General features: G+C 35.4%; 1 protein-coding gene across 1 annotated transcript in view; it reads left to right on the forward strand.

The window, feature by feature from the left end:
- The window catches only part of ATRNL1 (attractin like 1), a 796,918-nt gene that overhangs the window by 541,465 nt on the left and 236,621 nt on the right, over positions 1-18,832 (forward strand). The window contains exon 27 of the mRNA XM_035029745.1: positions 15,759-15,866. Coding sequence (XP_034885636.1) covers positions 15,759-15,866 — 108 coding nt within the window. The remainder of the gene's footprint in view (positions 1-15,758; positions 15,867-18,832) is intronic.

Genomic DNA, 18,832 nt, shown 5'->3' on the forward strand with positions numbered 1-18,832 from the left:
TCTATGCTGCATCTAACTGCCCTTGACATTTAAAAATTCAAATGATTGAAATTAGTTTTAAAAATATTTATACCCTATCTCCTTTCACAAAAGATTAAAAACAAATAACTGCATATTAATCTATCATACTGATTAGTCCATGAACAATGTAGGTATCTTTCAATAGACTTTAGAAAATTGTAATTAGCAGTTGTCTTATTTCACAAAGAAACATTTTACAGAAAAACCATTTTTACAGTTTCTCAATATTGAACCAAAATGGCTCCATTTGCTAATAGCAAAATAATCACATTTTCCTTAAAGGGAAAAAAATATTTTTATAGTATCGATTAAGAGGAAAATGTCAGTGTTTGAGTCATTTATGTCTCCAGGAAGATTTAAGTACCTCTTCTAGGTCTTTAAAATTATTGTCACAAACTACTTAAATGTTTGACATGAACTTCTTATACACTAAATGTAAAAGCTAACTGGATTATGTTGCATTTAGAATTTCTTAACCTAGAAGCTGGCATATTGTGGTTCAAAAATGAATCTTGAGCTTTGTATTGATTCCCAGAATCAGGGAGAAAAAAAAATACTTCTTTAGTAAATTAATTCTTAAGAGGGGGGAAATGCTACTGAAGGATTGATCTGAGCTTTATTGTAACAAGAGCCTCCAGTCATAAATTATCGGCACACAGGCAGGAGTCGATGTGTCGTTTCTATTGTAATCAGCTGCTTTTATATTTCCACTTGTCAAGGTTGACTTGATCATATTGTGCATGTCTGGTATGTCAAAGGCATTCATTTGCTCTTCTTGAAAGCAGGACAAGTATTTCTCTGACAACTTAGACCCCTAACTTGAGGAAGTAATGTATTCCACAATATGACTGTGAGGGTATTCTATGGCGGGAGCATTTTTTTTCTAGTGCATGTTTCAAAATTTGAAATTATCCAGTTTCCCATTTTCACTCTTTGAGGAGTAATATGTATTAAATATCCATTCTGGGGATCCAGCTTTTAAATGACCTTTTCAGTACTCATCCTTTTGCTCATTTTGATTTGCTCAGATAAATTACAACCACCTGGCCTTTTGTATTAAAGAAGGTTACATACAAAATTGACCTTTTGATACTTACTGGGAGAGCTAGGTTCATTGTATTTGAGATTAACTGCTGTTGCTGTTTTCTTGGTTATGTCTTAAATAACTTTATATGAGGATGGTAAGGCCTATTTTTTTGCCTATTTGTTTTGAGCTACTTCTAATACCATAAGAATGGACTCTGAACAATATAAAAAGAAATTATGTTTTAAAAAATAATAAATATGATTTCCTTAGATCATATGGTGTCTGATGATTTATATATGTTACTGCAATTTCTCTTAACCTTGATAAAGGCAAAATTATCCTTTGACCGTTCAGCTCCTTGCCACGTCGCTTAATAAGACTCAGCCGTCTGTTTCTTGAGTACTTTAAGCTCAGACTTGGCTCCAGAACTTTGCAGGTGCTGTTCCCTCTGCCTGAAATGACCTTTTCTGGTTTCCTTTGTTCCATTCACTTAATATTATACTTCTTCCCCTACATGTTCTTGGCCTCCGCGTAGTTAGGGTGGGCCATGCCACTATTTATGGTCCGTGATGTATGTCACTTGTCTGAGGCACTGTAAAGTCCATACAGGATCTACTAGTCTTTCTGCCTTTACATTCAAGAAATCCTTGGGTTGTGATGCAGAACCTCAAGACTGAAGCAGTCTCTATTACTGGGTTACCAGATGGGAAGTTACCTAGATCTGTAGAAGATTTTGTGTGAAAAAGAAATAGACTTTTCTAAACTACTGAGATTTTGGGTATGCATGCATATCCTGAGTATTCAAGGTTTTAGGTTAAATGATGACATTTCTTAGGACACCTTCTGTAATCACCCTACTTAAAGCACTTTCTCCCTCTGCTTTCCCTTTCTCCCAATCATTATATGTTTTCTGCAGTGATTTTCTGGTAATATTTTATTTAAGTATATGTTGAACAAACAAGACTTCTATATGCTGTTAGTAATGACTTTTAAGTGCCTAGAGTAATCTTTAAAATTGGCTATCAGCATTTTATTTTTGACTTTAGTTTTAATGTCAAGAAGTGCAAACAAACCAAAACAAAATACTGCCTTGCAAAGGTCCATTGTATTTCCTATTGGTCACTGGAAAGGATGGTCTGATATCAAGCAATAGCTGAGTTTTTAACTCTTCTACAGAAAACCATTCTGTATGATTTCTTTCATTCAGAAGTGAGGTCATCTTTGGCAAAGTCTAAATCAATGATGCCATCTATGTCACGAAGAATGGATTAAGAATCCAAATTTTAGAATTTCCTGAAGTAACCTTCAAAATTCTGCAATATTTTTACGTATCTTTAAGTTTTTGCCCACTAAGAAATAGGTAAGGCTTTGTTACTTTTAAATCCAGGCTACATAAGTACTTCATCCATAATCAGAATATTACCCAGTTGTCTGCCTCCAGTCTCCTGGTAGATGGTCTAGAAGAGTCCCTGATACGGTTTTTTAATATCATATAAAAGCTTGCTGAATAGAATCAAAAGAGGCACTTTTTATATATCTATTCCTAGAAAAGTGTCTGGTACACAGTAGGAGCTGAGTAAAAATTCTTTTTCAATGAATGAATGATCACAGCCAAAGTTATTCACTAAGTAGATGAGGATATGAATGAACTCTCTATCAAATGGTTCTAAGAATGACCTTTTACAAAGGAAGAAAGGAAGGAAGGAAAGAAGGAAGGAAGGGAGGGAGGGAGGAGGGAAAAGAAAGAAAGGGGAATGGAGGGGAGGGGAAGGGAAGGAAAGAAAAAAAATTCTGATCAGAATTTTAGTTTAAACTCTTTAAGATTCATCTTTTAGAATGCCAAATAAAAAAGAACTTCAGAATCTGCCTTTGTGCCTTAATGAAATTTCTTGACAAGGCAGGAAGACTTTACTGAGAATTATTTTCTTATTGCTGATGCATGAAGAGATGACAGACAGTCATACTTCTTTTTTTTTATTTTATTTTATTACATTATGATAATCACCACACATTACATCATTAGTTTTTGATGCAGTGTTCCATGATTCATTTTTGCATATAACACCCAGTGTGCCATTCAATATGTGTCCTCTTTAATACCATCACCAGGCTAACCCATCCCCCCACCCCCATACCCTCTAGAACCCTCAATTTGTTTCCCAGAGTCCATAGTCTCTCATGGTTTGTCTCACCATCCAATTTCCCCCCATTCATTTTTCCCTTCCTACTTTTTTTTTTAACATATAATGTATTATTTGTTTCGGAGGTACAGGCCTATGATTCATCAGTCTTACACAATTCACAGTGCTAACCGTAGCACATACCCTCCCCAATGTCTATCACCAAGCCACCCATACCTCCCACCCGCACCACTCCAGCAACCCTCAGTTTGTTTCCTGAGATTAAGAATTCCTCATATCAATGAGATCATATGATACATGTCTTTCTCTGATTGACTTATTTTGCTCAGCATAATACCCTCCAGTTCTATCCATGTTGTTGCAAACGGCAAGATTTTGGAATTTTTGATGGCTGCATAATATTCCATTGTAGATATATACCACGTCTTCTTTATCCATTCATCTGTTGATGGACATCCTGGCTTTTTCCATAGTTTGGCTATTGTGGACATTACTGCTATATATATTGGGGTGCACATACCCCTTCAGATCGCTACATTTGTATCTTTGGGGTAGTGAAATTGCTGGGTTGTATGGTAGCTCTATTTTCAACTTTTTGAGGAACCTCCATACTGTTTTCCAGAATGGATGCATCAGCTTGCATTCCCACCAGTGGTGTAGGAGGGTTCCCCTTTTTCTGCATCCCCGCCAACATCTGTTGTTTCCTGACTTGTTAATTTTAGCCATTCTGACTGGCATGATGTGGTATCTCATTGAGGTTTTGATTTGTATTTCCCTGATGCCGGGCAATGTTGAGCACTTTTTCATATGTCTGTTGGCCATTTGGATGTCTTCTTTGGAAAAATGTCTGTTCATGTCTTCTGCCCATTTCTTGATTGGATTCTTTGTTCCTTGGGTGTTGAGTCTGATAAGTTCTTTATAGATTTTGGATACTAGCCCTTTATCTGATATGTCATTTGCAAATACCTTCTCCCATTCTGTCGGTTCTCTTTTGTTTTTGTTGACTGTTTCCTTTGCTGTGCAAAAGCTTTTTATCTTGATGAAGTCCCAATAGTTCATTTTTGCCCTTACTTCCCTTGCCTATGGCGATGTTCCTAGGAAGAAGTTGCTGTGGCTAAGTTCGAAGAGGTTGCTGCCTGTGTTCTCCTCTAGGATTTTGATGGACTCCTGTCTCACATTTAGGTCTTTCATCCATTTTGAGTCTATTTATGTGTGTGGTGTGAGGAAATGGTCCAGTTTCATTCTTCTGCATGTGGCTGTCCAATTTTCCCAACACCATTTGTTGAAGAGACTGTCTTTTTTCCATTAGATGTTCTTTCCTGACCATAGAATTGAGGGTCCATTTCTGGTCTCTTTTTTCTGTTCCATTGATCTGTGTGTCTGTTTTTGTGCCAGTACCATACTGTCTTGATGATTACAGCTTTGTAATAGAGCTTGAAGTCCGGAATTGTGATGCCACCAGCTTTGCTTTTCTTTTTCAACATTCCTCTATCTATTCGGGGTCTTTTCTGGTTCCATACAAATTTTAGGATTATTTCTTCCAATTCTTTGAAAAAAGTGGATGGTATTTTGATAGGGACTGCTTTAAATGTGTAGATTGCTCTAGGTAGCATTGACATCTTCACAATATTTATTCTTCCAATCCATGAGCATAGAACGTTTTTCCATTTCTTTGTGTCTTCCTCAATTTCTTTCATGAGTATTTGATAGTTTTCTGAGTACAGATCCTTTGCCTCTTTGGTTAGATTTATTCCTAGGTATCTTAAGGTTTTGGGTGCAATTGTAAATGGGATTGACTCCCTAATTTCTCTTTCTTCTGTCTTATTGTTGGTGTATAGAAATGCCGCTGATTTCTGTGCATTGATTTTATCTCCTGCCACTTGACTGAATTCCTGTATGAGTTCTAGAAATTTTGAGGTGGAGTCTTTTGGGTTTTTCACATAAAGTATCATATCATCTGCAAAGAGTGAGAGTTTGACTTCTTCTTTGCCGATTTGGATGCCCTTGATTTCTTTTTGTTGTCTGATTGCTGTGGCTAGGACTTCTAATACTATGTTGAATAGCAGTCGTGATAGTGGACATCCCTGCCGTGTTCCTGACGTTAGGGGGAAAGCTCTCAGTTTTTCCCCATTGAGAATGATATTCGCTGTGGGTTTTTTATAGATGGCTTTTATGATATTGAGGGATGTACCCTCTATCCCTACACTCTGAAGAGTTTTAATCAAGAAAGGATGCTGTACTTTGTCAAATGCTTTTTCTGCATCTATTGAGAAGATCATATGGTTCTTGTTCTTCTTTTATTAATGTATTGTATCACATTGATTGATTTGCGGATGTTGAACCAACCTTGCAGCCCAGGAATAAATCCCACTTGGTCGTGGTGAATAATCCTTTTAATGTACTGCTGAATCCTATTGGCTAGTATTTTGGTGAGAATTTTTCCATCCATGTTCATCAGAGATATTGGTCCATAATTCTCCTTTTTGATGGGGTCTTTGTCTGGTTTTGGGATCAAGGTAATGGTGGCCTCATAAAATGAGTTTGGAAGTTTTCCTTCCATTTCTATTTTTTGGAACAGTTTCAGAAGAATAGGTTTTAATTCTTCTTTAAATGTTTGGTAGAATTCCCCTGGGAAGCCTTCTGGCCCTGGGCTCTTGCTTGTTGGGAGATTTTTGATGACTGCTTCAATTTCCTTACTGGCTATGGGTCTGTTCAGGTTTTCTAGTTCTTCCTGGTTCAGTTTTGGTAGTTTATACGTCTCTAGGAATGCATCCATTTCTTCCAGATTGTCTAATTTGCTGGCATAGAGTTGCTCATAATATGTTCTTAGAATTGTTTGTATTTCTTTGGTGTTGGTTGTGATCTCTCCTCTCTTTCATTCATGATTTTATTTATTTGGGTCCTTTCTCTTTTCTTTCTGATAAGTCTGGCCAGGGGTTTATCAATCTTGTTAATTCTTTCAAAGAACCAGTACCTAGTTTCGTTGATCTGTTCTACTGTTCTTTTGGTTTCTATTTCATTGATTTCTGCTCTGATCTTTATTATTTCTCTTCTCCTGCTGGGTTTAGGCTTTATTTGCTGTTCTTTCTCCAGCTCCTTTAGGTGTAGGGTTAGGTTGTGTATTTGAGACCTTTCTTGTTTCTTGAGAAAGGCTTGTATTGCTATATACTTGCCTCTTAGGACTGCTTTTGCTGCATCCCAAAGATTTTGAACAGTTGTGTTTTCATTTTCATTGGTTTCCATGAATTTTTTTAATTCTTCTTTAATTTCCTGCTTGACCCATTCATTCTTTAGTAGGATGCTCTTTAGCCTCCATGTATTTGAGTTCTTTCCAACTTTCCTCTTGTGATTGAGTTCTAGTTCCAAAGCATTGTGGTCTGAAAATAGGCAGGGAATGATCCCAATGTTTTGGTACTGTTTGAGACCTGATTTATGACCCAGAATGTGATCAATTCTGGAGAATGTTCCATGGGCACTAGAGAAGAATGTGTATTCTGTTGCTTTTGGATGGAATATTCTGAATATATCTGTGAAGTCCATCTGGTCCAGTGTGTCATTAAAAGTCTTTATTTCCTTGTTGATCTTTTGCTTAGATGATCTGTCCATTTCAGTGAGGGGGGTGTTAAAGTCCCCCACTATTATTGTATTGTTGTCGATGTGTTTCTTTGCTTTTGTTATTAATTGGCTTATATAATTGGCTGCTCCCATGTTAGGGCCATAGATATTCACAATTGTTAGATCTTCTTGTTGGAAAGGCCCTTTAAATATGATATAGTGCCCTTCCTCATCTCTTATTACAGTCTTTGGTTTAAAATCTAGTTTGTCTGATAAAAGGATTGCCACCCCAGCTTTCTTTTGATGTCCATTAGCATGATAAATGGTTTTCTACCCCCTTACTTTCAATCTGGGGGTGTCTTTTGGTCTAAAATGAGTCTCTTGCAGACAGCATATCGATGGGTCTTGTTTTTTTATCCATTCTGATACCCTGTGTCTTTTGATTGGGGCTTTTAGCCCATTTACATTCAGGGTAACTATTGAAAGATACGAATTTAGTGCCATTATATTGCTTGTAAGGTGACTGTTACTGTATATTGTCTGTGTTCCTTTCTGGTCTATGTTGCATTTAGGCTCTCTCTTTGCTAAGGGACCCCTTTCAATATTTCTTGTAGGGCTGTTTTTGTGTTTGCAAATTCTTTTAGTTTCTGTTTGTCCTGGAAGCTTCTTATCTCTCCTTCTATTTTCAATGACAGCCTAGGTGGATATAGCATTCTTGGCTGCATATTTTTCTCATTTAGTGCTCTGAATATATCATGCCAGTCCTTTCTGGCCTGCCAGGTCTCTGTGGATAGGTCTGTTGCCAATCTAATGTTTCTACCATTGTAGGTTACATATCTCTTGTCCTGAACTGCTTTCAGGATTTTCTCTTTGTCTCTGAGAGTTGTAATTTTTACTATTAAATGCTGGGGTGTTGACCTAATTTTATTGATTTTGAGGGGGTTTCTCTGTGCCTCCAGGATTTTTTTTTTTTAAAGATTTTTTAAATTTATTTATTTGAGACAGAGAGAATGAGAGAGAGAGAGCACATGAGAGGGGGGAGGGTCAGAGGCAGAAGCGGGCTCCCTGCCGAGCAGGGAGCCCGATGTGGGACTCGATCCAGGGACTCCAGGATCATGACCTGAGCCGAAGGCAGTCGCTTAACCAACTGAGCCACCCAGGCGCCCAATACTTATCTAGCTGAATTCCTGTGACCAGACGGAATTTAGGTCTCCTATTCCTCTGCCATCTTGCCCCTCCCCCCGTGTCATACTTCATTTTTCATTGGTGAATTAAATAAAATATGTCGCTCACTATAAGATAAAAAGAAATATACAAAGGCATATCATCTGCATTATCTAAGTGTTGATTTTCTTTTGATAAAGTGTTGACAAGATAGAATTCTTTATTCATGTAGTCAACAGGCACACAGTTGATGAAAACCAGGAATTGGCTATGCTGGGACATGTTTGTATTTCACTTAGACTATAGAGAAATGATAAAGCTACCAATTCTATCCTAACTTACTTCAAAATGTTAAAAGAAATGTTAACAAATATTAGCAGTTTTTGGAGTGGATATGATAATTGGTTAGAAATATTATTTCAGTTTTCTTTGTTTTCTCCACACCAATACCAGCTTGATTTTTCTTAACAGAATGGTTCTCCCAAGATCTATCCAATGATACAAAGCTTAACTGATTTGATGAGCAACCTTGTGGGTGCTTTAAGATATAACTTTTGTAGTAAGGAAAAAAATCAAATTTTGGTAAAGGTCCAACCCTTTTAGGTTAAACCTACTTTCCATGCAGTCTTACAGTGATTGATATATAGAGACTGTTGTCAGGTGCTCTTTCCATTTTCCTGGCTTCAAACTTCAATTGGGAAGAATTGTGCCATGTAAGAAGTACAGTTTTGGCTCCGATGATGTTAAATTAAGAATGCATAACCATGAATACATAAGGGTAAGGAAGATCTGTCATACTGTCTTTTCTTTGACGTTGCCTAAATTAACCTAAACCAAGACAGTCCATACTTAAATGCCCCTACTTGTAAAAGTGAGATATATTTTCTTTAACTCCTGTTAGTAGAGAGCTTTTAAGACCTTATTATATGCAAATGATAGTGATACTATCAGGCCATACAGTTGGGGCCACTGTGCTCTTGATAATATGGACTATTTTTAGAGTTCCATGAGAGTTATACTACATGGAAGCTATCTAAAATCAGTATGTGAGGGGGCACCTGGGTGGCTCAGTCAGTTAAGTGTCCGACTCTTGATTTCAGTGCAGGTCATGATCCCAGGGTTGTGAGATCAAGCCCCGCATTGGGCTCTGTGCTGGGTGCGGAGCCTGCTTAAGATTCTCTCTCTCTGCCCCTCCCCCCTCAAAAAACAAAATAAAATAAAGTAAAATATAGTAAGTATGTAAGGCTGATATGGAGACAAAATCATGCAGTCTAGAATATAGATGATTTTGCGCATACAACCTCATAAACACCAAAGTTTAAGAACCACTAAGCTAGATGAAGAAATAAAAGGAAACTTTAGAAATAGATGTTTGAGCTTTTGAACCCATTCTGCTTTTAAGAAATATATCAAAGTTCTTATCTAACAAATAGGGATGTGCAGAGAATTCTAAAGTAGTCTTGCTTGCTTTCATTATTCTGTTTTATTTTTAAGCATTAATATATGTTGAGAGAGATGTCTGTTGAAAGAATTTAAGAAAATAGTGGAGTTACATTCTGGTTCTGGATGAGGGGCAATTAGCTTCTAAAGAAAGTAGTAAGTTAAATTATTGAATCCATTGAAATTGCAAAGAAAAAACTTTTTTGAAGAAAAGTGTCATCTATTAGTGCATAGATTTTCTGGTACTCACCTGTGTATCGTTTGGAGGTCTGTTGTCTACAGATTGAGGAATTTGTGGCCTAGAGGATCTCTAAGTTCCTTTTCAGGTCTAAGAATCTATGAAGACTATGCCTTAGTCGTACCAGTTATATGCACAGTGTTATCAAAATGACAACAAAGACTTTTATTTGTTGGCATTATTTAATCCTTATCTTGGCCTTTTATGTATGAGTTTTAGCTGTCATTTAAGTGTAAGTTATGACGCATTTACTCTGAATTATCGTAGGTATAATTATGCATATTCACATATACACTTACACGCAGACATCGACATGCATATATATAAACGTGTATATTTATAAGCCAATATAACCTATTAGCATTGTAGAGGAAATATTGAACTTTATATTTGGGAACACTTAGAAACATTTTCCATTTTTGTTCTCTTCTTCCTCTGTCTGGTCACAGGTTTGATGATAGTAAAGGTAGATTTTATTTTTGTCACCTTATTACTCAAACAACTCTGTGTACCTGAACAATCTACCTGAAAAATCTGCTATGGCCACTTGACAACTGAGGACATTTTGCCTAAAATAATGAAGAAAATCTGAGTAAACTTAAGGTTTAGTGGGATCTTCTGAATGATGAAATCCCTTCTGGATGGTCACTGAAGTTTATTTTGCAAGTTAATACAAATTTGCAAAAATACCAATTCAAAAATCACTGGAAATGAACACTTTCAGTAAACTAGGTGAATACCTGTTAAGAAGCTCTTGGAAAATTTTTATTTTTAAATAAACAACTATTTCAAAAGTAACATAGTCCCAATAGGTCAAAGATTGCAGAAGCCTAGAGAAAAGTAATTAAAGTAATCTGAACAAAGATGTTATGCTAGGTCACTCCCATAAAATGCTAATACCAGTTTCAAACCAGAAGACTGGGAAGCCAAAGATTCCCAGCATTCTGAATAAGAGTTTGAGACTTGTGCCTTGCAGATTCAGTTTGATAAAATGCTAGAATATCATACTTTCTTAATTTCAGGATACGAAAAGTTATTTGCCACTTCTTATTACTTTCTTGCACCATTCTAATACCAAAATAACAAAATTGATTGTTCACTTCTATTGCTCTATGTTAACTGTGTTTGTGTCATAACAGAAATACTCTTTTTCATGCAATGTTGCTTAATCTCTAATTCAAACACTTTGTTCATTTTAGTATGTAAGTTCAAGAGTAATGACTAAATCATTTTGATTGTTCCTTTTATGCCTTTCCAAAATCTTAGGAATGTAATACTATTAAAAATACGAATGCATTATGATGAATTTATGGCAGGTTTTTTTTCATAATTTTTGCAGTATTGCAATAAGGTTAATGAAAAGCAACATGAAACCTGACATTGATTTGTTGGGTCCACAAAATTGCCCTATTCTAAAAAAATAAATATCTATTTAGTTTGGAGGATGAAACTTCTAGAATATCAGGGGACACATACTTTTAAAGGTTTAATCTTAATTAAAATTAGTTTTATCATAACTTGCCTTCTCACATTTGGATGATGCAGATTTTTATATTTTAAGTCACTCATTAATTGTTCATTCCTCAAATACTACTGACTACCAACTAGCACTGTAGGTAATAAAAAACAAATAAAAATAGATTTTTTTTCCTTAAGGAAGATTTCAGAAAAGCCTGAAGATATAAAGAGATAGTACCATACTAATTAGTAAATAATTCAAAGGTGAGATGATCACTTCAAACTTGGGGTGGGGTAGAAGGACCTTTGGAAGTAGGGGAGAAGGATGGATAGAACCTAGACATAGGAGGAAGGAGACATGAAGACAATTGGGGACAGTTAGTTACTGTTCTGTTCTGTGTATGTGTGTTTAAGGATTATTATCCTAAAATCTATTAGAGAGTTGTATGCTTTTTGCTGGGAAGGTGGTTAGCATGAACTTTGAAGAATGATACAGTATTTGAAGTAGTAGTATTGAGTGGAAAATTATCATATATACATTTGATAGAATCAATGATTATTCCTGGTTGCCATATTTAAACCAGGATTTTCATATTATTTTTAATTTCATGGTTTGTTTTGTAAGGCATTTTGAGTAATAAAATAGTTATTATAGACAACAAACATGACATTAAGAACATCTCTTTTAATTTTTAAATTTTCTTCACAACAGTGTTTATGGCAGCATGATTATAATCTATTGTGTTATGGACAATTTGTTCTTTTGGCTTTATCTTTATGCTGAATAATTGGCAATAGCAGATTAGTTATAAAACAGATCATCTGTTTTATGGCTTCTTATTGCTGTACAAAATGTTAAACTTCATTTTATATAAAAGTCACAATCACAAAATTAATTAAATTTCAAAAGTTCTTAAGAAAGTACTTTGTATTTCCCCCTAATTTGTAGGTTTGAGGTTTTATCATTCTTGTCACAAACAGCAGAAAGCATTTCCAAGTCTAATTTCATTTTACCACAATCATGACATTTTCCAACCATCTCATAAATTTGCAACATTTGTTAAAAGGGAGAGTAGTGGAGCAAAATGTGTCACTAGTGCTGAAGAAAATGGGCCTGTGGTAATTAGTGTGCCACCTTCAAAGACAAAATTAGTGCTTGAAATTTAACATAATAATTGTACCAATGAACAGTTACTGAGTGCTCACCATGCGCCAGTGTCTGTGTTGAGCTGTCCAAGGGCATTATCTCTTCAGCGCCTCATCCCTTATGATATTATTGTTATTCCCATTTTATGGAGAGAAATAATAAGTGTTAGAAAGGTCTGAGTAATTTGATTATGGTCTACGAGTTTGTAGATGGAGTAGCTGAGATTTAAAACGAGTCCTCTGAGGTATAAGTGTAGGTATTAATATCCCAACTATATAAATGAGAAAAATTGAGGCTTAGAGAGGTCTAAATAATTTGGTTAAGCTCAAACAGCTAATAACTGAAAAAACTGGTCCTTTTCATTCCAGCGTCTGGCTATATTGCCTATCAGATAAACTTTGACAAAATTTAACTCACAAGCATGTCATTTACATCTTCTTTGTTCTGACACAGAGGGGACTAAATTCAGGAAGGAATGCATACAGATGTTACCTGGGAAGAGGGGGGACAATTGGTAAGGATATGGCTGAGAGCCAGAAATTAGTAGCAAAGGGAATCTCACTTTATTCCACTTTATTATTTTAGGGCCATCATATTGAAGCAAGAGTGTTTCAGGACGTTTTCTGAGTTTCAGTCAGAATATTTGCATTCATTTTCTAAAGTCAGAAACTCAGTGTGTCAGCCAGAGTCCTCGAACTAGTCCTCTACTAAGTGGCCCGGAGTTAATTTGCTTGGCTAAATCCCTATTTGTATTGTTTACTGTACACTACCTTGTGCCCTAATTATTTTTACATTACCATGTCTCATTTTACGAACTATAGTGTTATGGTCTTGGGCAAGAACAGTGTTTTTCTTCTGATTTGCAAACAGTACTGTGGTAGGCATTCGATTCTTTTTTTTTTTTTTTTAAGATTTTATTTATTTATTTGAGAGAGAGAGAATGAGAGAGAGAGAACACCTGAGAGGGGATAGGGTCAGAGGATGAAACAGACTCCCTGCCGAGCAGGAAGCCCGATGCGGGACTCGATCCAGGGACTCCAGGATCATGACCTGAGCCGAAGGCAGTTGCTTAACCAACTGAGCCACCCAGGCACCCGGCATTCGATTCTTAAAAAGTGATGGAAATTCAAACCTCAGAAGACAGATTGGAATGTTTAAAAATACCTGTGTATTTTTTTAAATGAACAAAAGTATTAGATACTCACTGATTTTTCTTTATTACAAGTGTTGGGTGTCACAATAATACATTATAGTCCAGAGAAATTTATTCTTTATCAATTTGGAATATTTATAGACATATTACAATTTGTGGTATTGAATATTCATGTTTTATATTTTGTAGACCTTTTACTTTTAGATCTAGGGAAAAGGTAAGATAAGGAAACAGAAGCTGTTCTTTTTGTGAAAAATCACTTAACTATAGAGAACAAACTGAGGGTTGCTGGAGGGGGAGGTGCGTGGGGGATGGGCTAAATCGGTGATGGGGCCCTTGTGATGAGCACTGGGTGTTATATGTAAGTGATGAGTCACTAAATTGTACTCCTGAAACCAATACTACACTATATGTTAACTTACTTGAATTTAAATAAAAATGTGGAAGAAAAAAATCTCTTAATTATATGAGATGCCATTTGTAATTTGTGGAGAACTAGTACAAATGAAGAAAAAAAATTTTTTTTTGAGGGAGGGAGAGAGAGAGGGGTGGGAAGGGGCAGAGGGAGAGGGAGAGAGAAAATCTTAAGCAGGCTCCACACCTAGCATGGAGCCCAATGCTGGGCTCGATCTCACAACCCTGAGATCATGACCTGAGCCAAAACCAAGAGTTGGATGCTTAACCAACTGAGCCACCCAGGCTCCCCCAGATGAAGAAACTTTTTAATATAAAAGTTAGAAAATTGTGTTTAAACCCAAACTGGAATTTACAATTTTCTCATGGTAATTTGTAAATTACCATAGAAAAGGTAGTTTGTATATTTGTATGTGTGTGTCTGTGTCTATGTGTGCGTCTGTGTGTATATTTTTATCTGAGAGACAAAGAGCATTGTGTCTTCTACACTTAGTATCCCTTGGCATTTGAAGTAACATTATGTTTGCATTTTGTATAGACAAAATGTTCAGATCTATTGGCCACTCCTAAGAGAGGCACAAACAAGATTCTATTTTCTAGCAGCTCGTAATATAATTTTGAGGTTATATTAAGTGAATAATTTGGGTAGTTTATATCATTTACTTTTTACTTTGAATATATTTTTAGTGTGTCTTCATTGCTTCTAAATATACATATAATTTAAGGACTTAAACTATTACTCAGTAATAATTGTATTATTTCTATCCCATCCATATTGGCATGTGAATGTTCTCTTTTTAATAATGACAAAGCAAGACCTTAAATTATATTTTAGATGCTCATTTCATGAACACTGTCACTGCTGTGTTACAAGTGTTAAAACAAAAATGTTAAATAATAAACTACCATCAGGTATTGGCTTTTGTTCCTTCATCATCTAAGAAGAAATTTTATGAATGATGCATCACAGCGCGACATACATTTACATTCAAATACCAGTTGTTAACGTTTTAAGTTAATGCCAGTGAATCTTTAAAAATCTCTGTGAATAATGAAGCTATTCATTGTGTTCAAGGATTTTGCCTTTTTCAATGATAGGAATTTCTTCTCATTTGAAAGAGTATTTAATTGCATCGCTCATCCACTTTTAATATTTAATAATAATTTTATTAGCTGTGTAGAATGAGAAGGGCAAGATTTGCAATATCTACTGCTGGTCATCAATTTTTTCTTATCATGACTTAATGAATATTATAATTACAAGGGAAGGCAGAAATATAAATTAGATTGGTAGTTGGCTGGGACTTGCTAGTTTATTGCTTTTAGCTTGAGCAAAGCCCAGAGTAGGCACAAGGAAAAAGAAACAAATATCTAGGGGTGCTGTAGAAGCCCTGGCACAAAATTTTTGCAACCTACTAATCATTCTTCATTTAAAATAATGAACACAGGGGGTTTGAATCAAGTTGCAAACACTGTCAGTAACAATTCCTGCTGTTTCCACAGCAGTTGATGGGATCTTGACGACTTCCAAAACTTAGTCTTGGCAGGTGTATTTTTCTTTAATCTTTATCAATGCATTTTGAGACTTTTAATTATCTTTTCTTTAACAGGCTTACTGGTATTAACTTTCAGCTGCGACAAAAGCTGCATTACTTTGAGTGGGAACACTTGGCATTAACGATCGTCACAGTAGCGCCTTTTACCGAAGTAGCACCTCCCACCTTAGGTTTTCAAGATGCTTTTGAGGATGTTTCATTAGGTCTGTGGATAGAGGTCAGGGGAAAAGTTCTTTGCAGGTACCATGCGTTCAAAGCCTCTGTGGATTTATGACCCAGGCCATGGGGAAAAAACAATTTTCATTTTAGTGATCTAGCTATAGATATGTGTATCCGATGATTCCTAAGTTTTGAGTACCATTTGTTCAAAATGGAACCAGATCTTGATGAATTTCATGTGTTCTTTAAATCTATTTTAAACAAATCATTTTTAACCCCTTCCAGCAACTGCTTCGAGAAAGACAGCAGATGGCCAGCCGTCCGTTTGCTTCTGTTGATGTTGCACTGGAAGTAGGAGCTGAACAAACAGAGTTTCTGCGAGGGCCATTAGAGGTAGGAACTGTGGTGCCGAAAGGACCACTGTGATTTGCATGTTTATATTGCTTTTCTAATCTGCATCTGCTTGTGCAGCCAAATAAAGTCTGATTATGTAGAGTTGACAAGATTCAGCTACATATGTGATGCCACTTCCAAGGCACATAGTTTTAATAGTGTGACATGAGCTGTAACAAAAGCCACTGGAGAATCTATTAGTCGAGGCAAGAGTGACAGACTGCTCACCTGGCAGCCTGGAGCTGACAGATAGGAGCTGAAGGAATTTAAGATACAGGTATGATGGAAAAAACAAAGCACCTGTATTTAGTCCTTGGAGTGCCCAACACCTTTTAGTTAACAATTAACTTTTATCTTTATTAACGAAGTTGACTATAACAGGTGGGTGGAGATGAGTTGCATTTTAATTACATTGTTTCATTTTTGAATGTTGAGAATTATAGAATATTGTGAATATTTTTATTTGTGGTAATGGATATATTAGTATATTTTATTGCACATGCAGAAATAGAGTATGGCGAAGGAGAAATCATTATATGCAAGTAAATGTGGTAATGGATTCCTGAAATAACGCCTGGAATGGTTTCTGAAAATAATAACCCACAGAGAGGAAAAATCCACAGATTGTGATTAACAACTAATCAAAGCATTTTAAGGCATAGTAATTTAGTTGTATGCTTATTATTTTTTATTTCTATTTCATGGATGGTAAGACGTTTAAATAGGAAGATTAAGAAACACTGTAGAGTTGAAAATTGTTTTCCCTTTTTTAAAAAATGCCCTTATGTGACTAATTTCGTGTTGCTATTTTCAAATCTTGCTTTTCTTCAAGGAAAGCAAGGAATATAAAAATAGACTCCTCCGAAAACCTAGGTACAAATAGAATTGATTCTGTCTCTAGCATTTTGGTTATTTTGGAAAAAAAATTAAACAACTGAATCAGGCCTTGTAGATGCTATCCAAAGAGCCAGTTTTTAAAGGACATTTCTCTGAATCTTTGTGTACTTGAATTTTTACTATTCTAGATCACATGTTGCCATGGAAGCTTAGAACATTAGGAAATTTTATGTATAGATTCCATTACTCGGGGAGAAATTAGAAGACAGAATGATTAAATGGAGTTTACAGGAAGTGCTCTGATTTCATGTTGGCCATTTGCCTCACATCACTTTAGTACAAAATCTTTAACAAATAGGAAACCTACAGTATTTGAATGCAAATTCTTTTTCTCCTCATCTGTTAAAATCATCAAAAACTGCGAAAACACAAGTCACAGGAGAGAAATGAATGTAAACGATGCATACATAGTCCACAGGGGAAAGGGACCAATCAAAGAACTAGAAAACTCACAAACGTAAGGAGCGGATGTAACTCACATACATATGCACCTCCACAGTGTGTCAGTTGCTGCTTATTAGTGTTCAAGAATGTATTGTTAGGTGTGTGTGTTCCTAATCATTCCATTTCTTTATTTCTTCCAAATTTTATTTCCTTCTTTATCATTATCATTTTTTAACATTAAATTTTATTTTGTAGAGTTTAAAGATTTCTACCTCTACTTATTTTTGTTCATGTTGGCCTACTAGTCCTTTTATTCCTTTACTTCCAACTTCTCTGTATCCTTTTGTTTTCTACCTATCCCTTGTAGAAATGACTATTCACTTTATTCTCCTATTCTGTAGTCTGTCTTTTGATTAATTGCCTGAATCTATCTACATTGACAATAATTACTGTACTCCCAAGGATTATTTTAGCTACTCCATTGTGTGTGCAGGTGTTTGTGCGTGTGTGTGTGTGTGTGTGTCTGTGTGTTTGTGTTGTTCTTGTTGTTGTTACTACCCTTCTTTTTGGTTCTTTTTCCCTGTTTCTCTTGGATAAATTGATTTCCTTCTACTAAACAGAGTTACATATTCTATTTCTCTGTTTCTGATGGTTACGCATTACTTACCAAGGTTCATAGTGATGGTTATTTTCTCTGTCACTTTCTAAAAACTTATTGATACACGTTCCTACCCTGACTGTCTCAAACAAAATTAATATTTTAGTATGCTCTCAACTCCCTCTGTTCCTCCTACCCTATGTTAATACTGCTTGGAAATTTTAATCGAGATATTATGGGTGTACTTTTTTTATTATGGCATATTTAAGTAACAATGAATTATCTTTACCCTTCTTTACTCTTTATATCTAGTTGCTTAATCATGCATTTCTTTCATTTTTCACTATAGTAAATCCTCCAAGATACTTTTCAAAGAGAAATTTTATGTGGCATGCTCTTTGAGACCTCAAATGCCTATGAATATATTTTGTCCTCACATCTAATAACAGTTTAATTAGATATAAAATTCAAAGTTTTCTTCAAAACTTCAAAGGTTTTAATTACTCCCTTGTCTCAAGTCTGATGTCAGTTTTATTCTTTGTCCTTTGTAAATGATCTCCATTTCGGTTTTATAATCTTTCAGAATGTTCTCATTTCTCAGTGTTCTTAAATTTCTCTCTGATATGTATACATTATCTCATATTTGGCACTCTGTACCCCCTTTAAATCTGCAGCCCTATAACTTTGTATAATTCTGGATAATCTTGGGTTACTATTTCTTTTAATATTTCTTACTGTATTCTATCTTGGAATTCCCATTAAATACTCTTGATACTTCTTCTGTCATCTATATTTCTTAACTTGTCTCTCGTTATTTGTACTCTTTCATCTCTTCCTGATGCATCTGGGAACATTCCTCAACCTGCCATTCCAGTATACTGATTTTTTCTTAGAGTGTATATCCTTTCTGTTATTTAACCTATTCACTGACTTCATATCAACAATGATATATTTGTTTTCAATAGCTGCAATTGTTTTCATAACTGCTTGTGGGTGCTTCATATTTCAAATACCCTCCCTGATCTTTCTGAAGCCATTCATATTTATTTATTTATTTATTTATTTATTTATTTATTTATTTATTTAT

The sequence above is a fragment of the Mirounga leonina genome, unplaced genomic scaffold (assembly GCF_011800145.1).
Source record: "Mirounga leonina isolate KUSES-001 unplaced genomic scaffold, KU_Mleo_1.0 Mir_114, whole genome shotgun sequence".
Taxonomy (NCBI): domain Eukaryota; kingdom Metazoa; phylum Chordata; class Mammalia; order Carnivora; family Phocidae; genus Mirounga; species Mirounga leonina.